Source organism: Lepidothrix coronata, unplaced genomic scaffold (assembly GCF_001604755.1).
Source record: "Lepidothrix coronata isolate B3197 unplaced genomic scaffold, Lepidothrix_coronata-1.0 Scaffold223, whole genome shotgun sequence".
Lineage (NCBI taxonomy): Eukaryota > Metazoa > Chordata > Aves > Passeriformes > Pipridae > Lepidothrix > Lepidothrix coronata.
Window position 1 is genome coordinate 1,011,394 of NW_016690403.1, and position 12,895 is coordinate 1,024,288.

Sequence of the window (12,895 nt, forward strand, 5' to 3'; positions counted from 1 at the left end):
GTTTTATGGTAACAGAATCTTAGATATTTACTGCACAAAATAGCATTTGGTGTCTGTTTCTGGCACGAGCTTGTAAATCTAAGTACAGAGAGAAAGCCCTTAGCCAACAACTTGTTATCTTTCCTGTTCTAGCACAAGATCAAAGCACATAAGCACACAGCCTATTTTGGGTTTGTGTTTTGGTTGTAGTTAGGCTACCAGAATTTTTTCTTTTAAGTCAAATACTCAGAAAGTGATTGTTTGGAATGGAAACCTGATGATAATCTTTAAAAAAAATATTCTCTTCGCATAAAATCCCGAAATACCGCTGTATACCCATTTTAGGAAAGAGTTCCCAATTTTTTACTGCTAAGCTTTAAAATAATTACTTTTAAAAATAATTTCCCAAGCAGCACAAGATTTTGGCTTTTTAAAAATGCAGCAGGTTGAATCCTCTAAGAAGCTGGCTTTAGCTTGATGGTTTTCTTGAAAGAATTATTATTCTCACCTATTTAGTTTGTTTTTTTTCTTTTAGTCTGACAGTTTAAGTGAATCATCTTACTTCTAATAGATAAGACTGAAACAATGCTTAAGTCGCACTTTTTTGGCTAAATAACAGAACAAACCTTAAGTCCTAATTTGCCATTCTAGGACATCAATATTCTACTCAAAATGATAGGCAATTTGTCTGACTCCATCCAATATTTACCAGGGAAAAGAAGCAGTGAGACTCAATTTTAAGAAGTGATTATGTTCTAATTAAATAACTACTAATAATTAGATTTAAGTTACATTTGGAAAAATAGAGAGAGATCTATATGTGATGCATACTTTTGAGTTCATTTACTTAGTATTGATATGGATGTATACATTTGGGCAGTCACAATAATGTTGTCAGACTTGATTTAAAAAGCTGTTTGAAGGGTCCAGACTTTACATTGATTAAGAAGGCAAGAATCATCTCTGAACTATGATTTTAGTCTAGCACTTACTCTAGTGTCCTTTTTGCTCAGTCCACCTCCATACCACTCCTTCACACACTAGCTATATTTTGAGCACATGGATTAAAAGAAAACTTGAGTGTCTGGGTCTTCTAAATTAAAAGTCCACCCACAGGCCCTTGACTTGGCAGTAAGAGCTCAGACCTGGCAGTTCCTGCTCTAGTACAGAATTTACCTTATCAGTGAGATAATGAGCTAATATGAAAACACTCCCCCCATACACAATCACAAATACATACCTACAGTAATAAATGTACAAAACCATGACCTAGGTTTTTCTTCTAGGAGTTTTTCAAAATTCATTTTGAGTTTTTTCCAGACAACCATAAAATGTATTAGAAGATAGGCCATCGGAAAAAATAAGAGATTGCATCAAATCCTAAAATTCCATCAAAGAAATGTTTTATATCGGATGCTGTTTTTCTCAGGAATTCAGTAATTAAGGTATTTATCCCTGGCTAGAGTATGCTAGGAGAATCATGAAGGAAAGCAAAATGTTATCAATGTTATAATACTACTGCTATAAAAATATATTTATATATAGCTTTAAACAAGCTGGTTTTTAAAATATGTGGATTCATGCAGTTCAAAAGAGTTCTGGGGTTTTTCTGGTTTTTTTATAACTACAATATATTATTTCAGGATAAAAATAATTTGAAACAGTTAATGTGTTTTTCTAAGCATCAGAACATTACTAGATATGTAATTACTAGTCTTCTAAATCATCACCTCAGAGAATTTAACTACCTATATATTTCCTTCTTATGTCTTTAAGAAAGCATCCTTAACATGACCCATAATACAGCTACCTCTACCCAAATCTTACACCACTGGAGAGACAGTGAAATTAGCACTTGTGTCTAAAGGAACACGAGGAATTCAAAGATGAAACAGAAAGAACTTCCAGAGAGGAACATGTGATAAAAGACAATGTGGCAATATAGTGACATTGACATTGTCCTTCTTTTTCACTTTAGCCATCTTTTATAACACTAATTTTTGCATTTGCTTGTTCACATATATCTTTTTTCTTCTTTTTTAATGTGTGACTTAATATTTGATAGACAGGAAAAAAATAATTTTAGAGTAAACGAGCCACGTTTTCTTTGAGCTTAAGCATACAGACAACTAGGGAAATCATGGAAGCTGAGAACCCCCTTGTAGGCAAACAAGACATGCCAAAATATACTAAGATACTCTTATGAACATCTTTCTGGTCTGATAAAGAATGTATGTTTTTGGAGCAATCACTTCTGTGTTTAAATACACTACACAAGACTTTTTTTACATAAAAACCTTGAAGTTTGTTGTGAAAATACCACATTTGTGCTCAGGGGTAAATTATTATGTGGGACTGGTTTATCACACAAAAGGTGTCAGGAAAACATTTCACACCGGGCAGTGTCCTCATGTAAATTCAGTCCTTTGTGATAATTTATTATGATGGAATTCTGATCCCAGCTTGTGGGCACAGAAAGCAGAACACTGTGCTTCAAAGACAACGTGTGTTCAGACAGAAAACAGCCTGTCACATTTTTGTTTTCTATGGTAGTTCTATCTGCTAGAGATAAACAAAGTTTTTCCTGGCACGGGTTATCAGCATAACCAGAGATTATAATATTGAAACGCATTAAGCATAAACCCTGGGGTTGCTTTCTCTTTCTTCAGGCTGAGGTTGCAAAGAAACACAATTTTGCATTTCAAAATACTTACAGCCAAAATTAGTATTGCCTGATTATTGGTGGGCGAGTTTTACGTACCAGGGTCAGGTATTTTGATATCTAAATGATGTTATCTAGGAGCACTGAAAAGCCTGACTTGGCCTCTGTGTGGTCCCCTTACTGCATCAGAGGCTGCAGACCCTAACTGCCACTACCTACGTCGGTGCCTAAATGTCAGCTGCATCCAGCTGAAAAAAATTAAAGTAGATGCATCTGAGATGAAAAATTAATCATAATATGATGATGCAAGTTTTAATATGCAGAATAATCTACACAATCTTCAGAGTACTCTTGGCTATCAAACCCCACTGATGCCCAATTAACAATGTGAATAGAAGGTACAGCTTATAAAATACCTACAGGAATAATGTTATCAGTGGTCTCTACCTTAGTGAAATCTCAGCAGCCAAGGATTAGTATTACAATGTCTAATTCTTTTGACATACCCTCTATGTGGTGTGAATCCTGGAAAAAACGATGAAGATTTGATGTCAGCAGGCTTTTCTTCTGTTGTAGATCCTTTGCTTCTCTTAACAAGAATAATGAGCTGAACCTCTGGAGTGAAGGTGCACAACAATTTTGTAGGAAGTCCAGGAACTCTTCTCAGACAAGAAGATTCTGCTAACAGAACAAAATTTCAGTAAATAAAGTGCAGAGTAAAGCTGCTATGCTATAACAGACACAATTGCTGCAGCTAAGACAATAACTATTTACACAGTTCAAATTTTTAGCTGTCAACAATTTTAATTCCCTCATCAAAATATATACAGCATTTTTATTCTTCAAAGGAATGTTGTGATAACTGATGAGAGAGATTACAGCAGTAAAATCATAAAAATGTCATGTTTACAGGTAATGAAGTGTAAATGTTGCTATCTGAACATGCATACATACATACATATATACATATACAGATATACACCAAGAGAAAGAGAGATTTGGAATATTTGGTAGCTTTCTATCACTGAAGTGGCTGTATTTCACAAGTTGGGGAAATTACTTAATTAAGAATAGGACCACTGATTGGAAATATTAAGAACCAGGTTTGTAACATTAGTTTGCTTGGAAACAGTGATACAGTGACAGTGTAAGATATTGGCTCAATTTATCACAGAACTATCCAAGGGCCAAGATGTATTTCATTCAACTAATAACACTGATCTATAGCTTATTGTTGGGAGTTAAATATCTCGTGTTTGGAAATAGAAAAAATTAGCTTGATGGCTGAAGGCTGGATCTATGTTTTCAGAGACTCTGAGACAGCAACTACTGTAACTATCTTTTTCTGATGGATAAATGTCATTTTGAATTTGGACATTGGGAACTACCAGATTGTCCTGGGTATTAAAAGGTTTGAGCAGGATCCAAGTGTCAGACTTGGTTCAGTCCAGAGGGAAATTTTGATGCATTTATTCTATTGGAAACATTTAACTTCCTCTTCATTTAAGGTTTTTTTTGGGGTTTTTTTTGTGGGTTTTTTTTAGAATAATTATTTCTTTATTTCTCCCTTGAGTTTTAGAAAGATGGGCTTTGAACTGACACTTTGAACAGTGTCAGGTCACATCTCCCAGTTTCTGATGATTAAGTTAGTCTATTAATCTACCAGTTCATAATCAGCATTGGGGAGGCTTGTTGCTGTGGTTTAGGCAATAAAAATAGGGGAGGTAAAAAAATTTGTTATTGTTGGTCATGATCCAAGTACCTATTTTCAACTGAGGTGCTCTTACTTTGGGAAATCATGAGATTCCTTGAATTTTTTACTTCACTAGTAGTTGCTAAATTGCATTTTGGACAATAGAACTTGGGATTCTGGTTCCAAAATTTGGCACAGGTCAGCTTTTATGGACATCTAGTGTTTCCCCTCTGGACAGGAAGTGTTTCCTGTGTCTGATTTTATTAGGGGGAGGGGAGATAAAAACCTTGCATATTTCCCCTAATCCTATCACACACTAATTCACCTCATTCATACTGACTCCACCAATACTGCTTTCCCCATTTCCTGAGTCACTTAGCAACAACCATCCCTCCCTTTTCCACTCCCCCATCCATCCTTTCATTTTTTTCCTCCTTTGCAATCACGATTTCCAGGCTGTTTAGAAAAATGAGGATGCTCAGCAGCATAGGGCAAGCTTTTCTTTCCAACCTCCTTTTTTATGCCTGCCAAATCCTTCTCGCCTCCAAAATGAAAATCCAGGCTGCCTGCATATGTGTAATCAAAGGTTAAAAAGCACCCTGACTGACACCACGCATGTGTTAATCTGTGCTGCAGCAGAGTGCATCATTTCCACTTTGACCTCAGAGTTAATCTGCATTCAGGCAGAAGCTCCGTTTCTTTATTCTTTCATTCTTTTTTTTTTTCCTCCATTTACTCTTTCTTGCTCTGTTGGCTTTTCTTGCATGTGTGTCAGTGGTTCCGTAAATGTGTGCATGTGCATGTGCTTCTTTCCTTGACTGTTTTTGTTCTGTGAATGTCTGTGATTCTGGCTTTTTGTTTGGGTTTTATTTTTTTCCTTTTCTCCCAATTATATTATTTCCCTAGATTTGGAAGCTGCTGCCTGCTGCCTGAGCTGACGTTTTCTGATTATATCTGCAAAGGGCTTGTGCAGATCTAATTTCTGTCCCCCTGCATATTAATTCCCGCAGCTGGGCGCAATGTCTCATCCCACTGACGGGACCCGGTAGGGAGGGGGGAGAACCACTACCAAAAAAAAATTAAAGAAGGGGACGGATCCATCTGCAACCAAGAGAAAAGGGGGGAAAAAGCTGGGGGGGGGGATTGGAATAGAGATGATTCCTCCAAATCCAACAAGCCTGGGGAGCACTGCATTCTTGTATCCTGCATTTTCTCTCAAAATGATGGTGTGGGCACTTCTGTTCCTCTCTCTCATCCAGTGGTAAGATGTGCTTTCTGATTCTGTTAGGGGGGTGGGGGGAAGGAGGGCTGGGGGGTGAAGAATCTGTTTGCAAATTTGCCGATCTGCGGTGAGAATGCTGGAGGTTTGGGCAGTGGCATTGCATTCATCTTTCTCTTAGCAGCTCTGATCTTGCAATGTTTTATTTCTCTTACAATTGTCGCTCTGACATGGCCAGGGAGGGGAGCGGCGGGCGTGTATGATGGTGGTACACGCCGGGGTGTTCATAGAATTTGGTGCCATATTAATGAAGCCTTTTATCTCTGAATTAATTGCTTGCTCCAATGCATGGAGTTCTAACGCAGCTGTGTTTTGGGGGCAGAATGTCCGCGCATTCGTGCTTGTTTTCCCCGAGCGGGCAGACCCATCATGGCTGTGCGAGGCTGCGGCCGCGGCAGCGCGCTGCGAGCGGCGGGCAGGGTGAGCACCAAGGACAGGGATGCGGGACCCGCACAGCCCTCCCGGGTGCCTCAGAGCCCTCATGGGCCCCGCACAGCCCTCCCGGGTGCCTCACAGCCCTCCTGGGTCCCTCACAGCCCTACCGGGTCCCTCACAGCCCTACCGGGTCCCTCACAGCCCTACCGTGTGCCTCAGAGCCCTCACGGGTGCCTCAGAGCCCTCATGGGTGCCTCAGAGCCCTCACGGGTGCCTCAGAGCCCTCACGGGTGCCTCACAGCCCTCCCGACCCCGCACAGCCCTACCGAGTGTCTCAGAGCCCTACCGGGTGCCTCAGAGCCCTCCTGGGTCCCTCAGAGCCCTCACGGGTGCCTCACAGCCCTACCGGGTGTCTCAGAGCCCTGCTGGCCCCGCACAGCCCTCCCGGGTCCCTCAGAGCCCTCCCGGGCGGTTCCCGGCCGCTGTCGGTCTCGTCACGCTGCCAGAAGGCTGCGATAGCGTTCGCGGACCAGATGAGATGGATGTTTACAACAGCGTTTCCCCCCACACCAACACGTTCTGTTGGAAGACCTGTGCGTGCTGCATATGTGTGTCAGATACCGAAATGTAAAGAGGTAAAAATCTCAAGAGCAGAGGGAGAAGGAGTTCACGGATGAGCAGAAAGTGGAGGGCGGGAGTATTGCTGCAGTGCCAAGCACTGCGCTGAATCAGACATTCCCGTAAAAATGTGTGGACTGTGCATTTAACAGGTTAGATGAGAAAATAGCACAGCATTGCAAAGTACCTGGCCTTTCCAGCAGCAACAGACTGTTCCTCACAGCTGCATAAGCCATGTTGTCATTGACACGTTTGAGAAGTTAGTGCCCGCTCTCTTTGCTACTCTTAATGCTGTGTCAACACAGGCTTCTCGTTCAAATTTACCTTCTTGATTCTTCCCTCCCTTTACCTGGACACTACCATACTGAAAAGTGTGTTCTTTCTGTTTGCTTTTCTGTTTTGTTTAAGAAAAATCAGACTTGGTAGCTGCAGTGGTAGAATCTTACTTCTAAGCCAAATAAAAGGCCAAATGATCGCCCAGGGAAATTAAAAGTTGCTGTGTTTTAGATTACTTTTTTTCCACACACAAAAAAAGGGCTTTGTAAAGAATTCCTGTGAAAAGAAAGTTAAAATGGTTGAAAATGAAAGTGAAATAAAACTTGGTGAGCCTACCATGAGGGATACCTGGTTGTTGGGAATAAGACAAGTGTGAGGTATCTCTGATCCTTACAGAGCCATTTATGATTACTATGTGAATACAGCAATGGAAAATGAGTTTTTACAGGATTTTATGACACAGGTTCTCAGATTATTTTGACATAAAACTTCCACTAAAATAATCTCAAATACTTATTTTAACACACTTCCTTCTTTTCACTCATCTTTCAGAATAGCATCACCCGAGAGGAATTTTGCCAAAATTATTTCATAAGCTCTAAAAAAAACCCTTCATAATGCAACTTAAAGTTTTATTTCAGCAAAAGGTTCTGTTTTCTTTCCACAGCCATCTGATAGCTAAGATGGTTTCCTCTGACAGTTTCCTGACCTCATAGTCTTAAAGAATATATAATAGAAAAATACTAATAAACAGCTACAAGTAAAGAGAAAATAGTGCTTTACAGAAACATTTTAAATGAGCCAACATGCAAATATTATTTTAATTCTAACAATCAGGAAAATCTAACAATTTCCTACTTCTATTGTGAAAGAAGCCTTATTATAAGTAGTTTTGAAAACTCATGGATCAAGGCTGAGTTATAAAAAGTTGAACTTAGATACCATTTATTTGTAGCCAGGATGAAAGATTTTCCTTGTTAAAATGTAATCAAACACTTCAGAAGGAAAGCAATATCATTTATTATGTGTCACTTGCCTGAAATTCTGGAAGGCCAATGCAGCTGAATGCCAACAAAAGTGCTCCATGTTATGCATCTGAAACACACAGAGGTTTAAGTATTTGCAGAATCTGATCAAAGTAATTGAACACATAAATGTTGATTACTAGTACTGTGCAGAAGTTTGAACCCTATTAATACAGAAAATACTATACTGAGAAATTTATTGTTGCAAAGTTGTTGACATTTGCAAGATTAAAGAAAGAAAAGTCAAGACATCACTAGGCATTAATGGAAGTAACTAAAATTCTGGCTTTGACCTCAGCAAACCATGATTTGAACAAATGCCATATTACAGCACTGCAACATTTTACCTTCACAAGAACTTGTGTCAGATTTATTGCATGCACAGAGTACATCCTTACAATTGGGCACATTAAAGTTTTAGGAAGTGCCTTCTTACAATTTGTTTCTTGACATACATAACTGTACTGCAAACTTCTTGAAGTTCCTCATCATCTTAGCACTCAGATTACTGTAACAGCACTGGGCAGTCCATCACATTGACTGAAGCTGTGTTTCAGTGAAAATTAGTCAAACTAAGCTCCAAATTTCTGAAAATTGTACATAAAAAATCTTAGGATTAAGAGACAGTTTAAAATTATAAATATAATAAACTAATATTTGCACACCCTAATATACGGTTTAAATGGAATTAATTATTTGATTACCCTTATTGAACAACAGTAGGTATTTAACATTACATATAATAGAATCCACCAGCAAAGTTTAAAATTATTTAAAGCTATACTCTGCACACGATTTGCATACAGTGTTAATTAGGTTTTTTTGCAGAGTCTTTAGCTTTAACAAATTGTCAGCAAAATCCACATGAATACAGTGCAGAGTAATGTCCAGATGGAAAATGTGGAACACCAGCAACTTTTATTTTTTCACTTGCGAGTGCTCAGGTAGCATCATGGCAATGTTTATATGCTGCAGTTACATACCTAAAACCAAAAACTGTCAGGACTGATCAAAAAAATCCATAATCATTTTAGCACCAAAATAGTTTGGTGCCTTTGTGAAACGTATTTTTATTAGTAAATTACTGAACGTGGGTGTAAATAAAATTGTTTTGCTCTTGTAAAGTGATATGGTATAAATGGAAATTAAAAGGGGTATGGGTATCCCCCAGACAGACAGTCATTTAGAATTACTATAAAACTTGCTGACATCAGTTTGGTGGTATTCCTGTAGCTGTAGTTATTCATATACTTCCAATACTTCTACACAGCATACAGCACTAAATACTAAGTCAAGAATAAGGAGCTGCTCAGCAAGAAATGATCTCTCAATTCACAAGGAATGGTTCCCTTTAAAGAAGCATCATGACAGAAGATGTGAATCTAGGTGCTGTTAAAATATGACTTTATCCTTGCTTATGATACTATGAAATTGAATATTTAATACACTACAGTGTTTGTGTCAGCAAAGCTGAGGCTGTACAGACACCAGACCTGCTCACTACTTAAACATGTCCAGGGTGGCAAGGAGCGTGAGACTGCCTTTGAGTTTTTCATAAGCACGCTGCATTCCTGACTGCTGTCAGCTGTAATGCTGGGACACAAACTTGGAACAACTACTATTGTCATAAAAAGAGTACCAAACCCACAGATCTAAAGTAGATTTGAAAATTAAGTAATACCTTGTAGACATATATTCAAATCAACTCCAAAGCAGAGGCAGTTTAAAGGTCAGTAGCTCTGACTGGCACTGTCCTGCAGTAAGATGCTGTGGCTCATTTGAAGCTGGCTCAGAACCCTGCAGCCTTTCCCTTCTAACAACTGGTGTCAGCTACTCCAGCTGCACAAGTTCTATATATTTCTAAATACAAAGATTCTATTGGGGTGATCATTTGATTATTTATTTTTTAGCATTCAGCAGGATAACCAGAGTGTGCTGTGGTTATCTGCCTCACTGACAGTCTCAGCTGCAGCTCTGCAGACTATTGTACCTGCAGCCCCACTCACAGCCTTATACAGAAAATAAATGGCTCATGTGAGAATGGAAGTGAGAACAGCCAGCTAGCCTGGGGCTTGATTAATACCAATTCAGGCTTCGAAAATCACAGAAGCACAGAATATTCAGGGTTGGAAGGGACCTCTGGAGACCATCTAGTCCAATCCCCTGCCAAGGCAGGGTCACCTGGAACAGGTGACTCAGGAACATGTCCAGGTGGGTTTGAAATGTCTCCAGAGAGGGAGACTCCACACCCTCCCTGGGCAGCTGTTCCGGTGCTCTGCCAGCCTCAGTGTAAAGTTCTTCCTCATGTTAGGGTGGAACGACAGGCCATTGCTCCTCATCCTGTCGCTGGGCATCACTGAAAAGAGTCTGGATACATACGCAAAAATAGACACACAAAAAAACCTAAAACCAAAACCTGACATAGGATGTCAGAACTGAAGGGGGTTTTTCATTTTCATCCTTCATAGCCTGTCTAGGGTTGAACATTTTTAACAGGCTATTATTGCAATACAAATCCATTTTAACACAAATGATAATGTTTAATTGTCCATTTTTCCAGTTTTGCTTACTAAGAAATCCACACCCTATCCTATACCTAGTACTGAAAATGTCAGCAGTTCTGGGAATCTTCTCACATGTCGAGCCTCGTTTTATCCTCTCAGTAATCCCTGATCCACTGAAGTCAGTCTGTTGCTGAGGGAAAAGCCAAGACATATCCAGTATGGATTCTTACAAGTGGCTATATGCTCATAAGTAAGAACTGGGAAATCACCCGAAGTTAAATTATAACTCAGAAAGGATCTTCAAAAAGTGTTCCTTACACTGCATAACGCTTTTATTTTTTTGCAGAAAGCTCTCAACCTACATCCCAGCCAACTGATTTACAATAGCTCTAAACACTTTTTCCTTCATTCCTGCTTTTTTATTCTACATAGATGATCAGCATAAGCTTTACACTCCAGTCCACAGACTAATGTAAACTGATCTTAAATGGCACATAGGTTTTGTCCTGGCCCTCTGAACATAAAGGAATTTCTCCATTCACAAACAGGGCATGTTTTGTCTGAATTGAAGTTCTGAACAAGAACTAGGGAGGCTTTCTGGCAGTAAAAGAGAAAGAGACATGTTTATTTTCTTTTAGAAAAGATATGACAACTGCTGATAGAAATGGACATTCAGGTAACTTCACTGGAAGTACACATATGCTTTCTGGGCTGAAAGGAGGAGGTTGTTTACTTAGAACAAGATATATTATATGAGGTATAAAAAGACTGCAGAAAGTACCTGGAAAGAACCATAAATTACAGAAAAAAAGAGTCCATTGCCATAGTCAGGTAACTATAATTATTATTATTACGTAAGGAATAGCCTATCTCAAAAAATGAGACTAAAACCAAACTCATGAAATGAGGGACTACAACTACCCCTAGTGAAAATATCCAACACACAAAAACGAGGGTGAAGAGCTATTTTAGCTGATGGAGAGATGAGAAAGGAACAGTATAAAGTGTATATTCTAGATGCACCTATTGTTTTTAAACTTTAGACTCAATATGAATAGTGACTTTTGATGACTTGAAATTTAGCATTCATTGCATCCTTCCTTTTCATACTGATTATGGCCCGAATTGTCCCAATACTAACAAGAAGCATCCCATGAGAGTCTGAGTTCAGCTGGTGTATACGCCTGTGGAGAGGCAGTGTCTTTGCAGGCATTTTATTCAGGTGAGCTCCTGGCTCAGAAGAGCTCTGGTGCAGTAAGTGGGAGCTTTGCTGTTTTTTGGGTCTGGTTTTCTATTTGTAATGTCCAGAAGTAACCTGATAGTTTGATTCTTCAAATTAAGAAGAAATTCAGCTTCACACTAAGCCAGAAGGTGGAGAAAACAGCAAAACAGAACATAATATTACTTGCTTTTAGACTTGTCATACGAAGTGGTTAGAACTTAATTTATATCAGAATGTGTAACCATCTCCTTCAATGTGAGAAATTTGCAAAAAGCTATATATTTTTTTTCATCCATATGAAAAAAGAGTGGGAAGAGAGAGATAGTGGGTACATATTTTCATGAGTTCCAACACCTGCCAGCTGGCTGAGAAAAACTGAGGTAAAAGAGGGCTGAAGGTGGTAGGTTGACAAAAGTATTGAGAGAACAGTGAGGATTATATCTAGTGTGATTCTGGGGTATTTTATAGTTATGACAGGAAATTAATATACGAGTCTCGTCAGACTGAATGTTGGGTATTCAGTCTGACACACGGTGATATCCTCTTGTTTATATAACAGTAATATTTTTAACACAACTGCTGTCAAAAAAGGAGGCTTTAATGCTGCTGAAAACCACCAGTGACTGCATAAGAAGAGAAATGTAGCAAACACCTTCCCATGTAAATGACTACCTCAGCTGCATAATGTTTCTTCATGTGATGTCCTAAGCAACACAGAAAAAGTTGACTACAGCAGCATTACTTGTTCTCTCTTATGTAAATGGCATAGAGCACCCAATGAAATGATCCCTGGCTGCCTGAAAACTTAGGAAAATGGTTGGTTTTTTTTAGTAAGTGAGGTAATGCAGGGCCCAGTATTTATATAGATTCAAAGAGAAGAAAAATATTTCAAAATCTACTGAACTCAATGCTAACATTCCATTACAGGAAATCTCTATCTTCATGTTTCTGGAAGAGGAGAGATTTTGGCAGGGTTATTTCTGCCCTTTTCTTTTGCTCTTAGTTTCTGCTATTGACATCTGCCAGGTGCAAAATACGTGGCTCAATATATTGGTGGCTTGACCCAGGGTAATGATTACGTTGTGGTTACTGAGAAGTAAGTGCAGGTAATAGAAATTCAGTAATTTATACAATCTCAGTGCAATGGATTATCACCATTAATGAAGAAAAACACTCCTGTGTCAGATTTTTACACCTAGAGGATCACTTCTATTGTTTCAGATTTAGTGGAATGACATTTTCACACATATTCACTGAAGTAC

The 12,895-nt window shown here is 38.9% G+C and overlaps 1 protein-coding gene across 4 annotated transcripts in view; it reads left to right on the forward strand.

The window, feature by feature from the left end:
- Positions 1-4,500: 4,500 nt before the first annotated feature.
- GABRG2 (gamma-aminobutyric acid type A receptor gamma2 subunit) overlaps positions 4,501-12,895 on the forward strand; it is a 60,496-nt gene continuing 52,101 nt past the window's right edge. The window contains exons 1-2 of one of the 4 annotated variants that reach the window (XM_017833871.1): positions 4,515-4,920; positions 5,345-5,595. In XM_017833871.1, the coding sequence (XP_017689360.1) occupies positions 5,489-5,595 (107 nt within the window). In that variant the 5' untranslated portion in view covers positions 4,515-4,920; positions 5,345-5,488. Of the gene's footprint in view, positions 5,596-12,895 lie in introns of all 4 variants that reach the window. The other 3 variants (XM_017833872.1, XM_017833873.1, XM_017833870.1) reach the window with 3 other exon arrangements.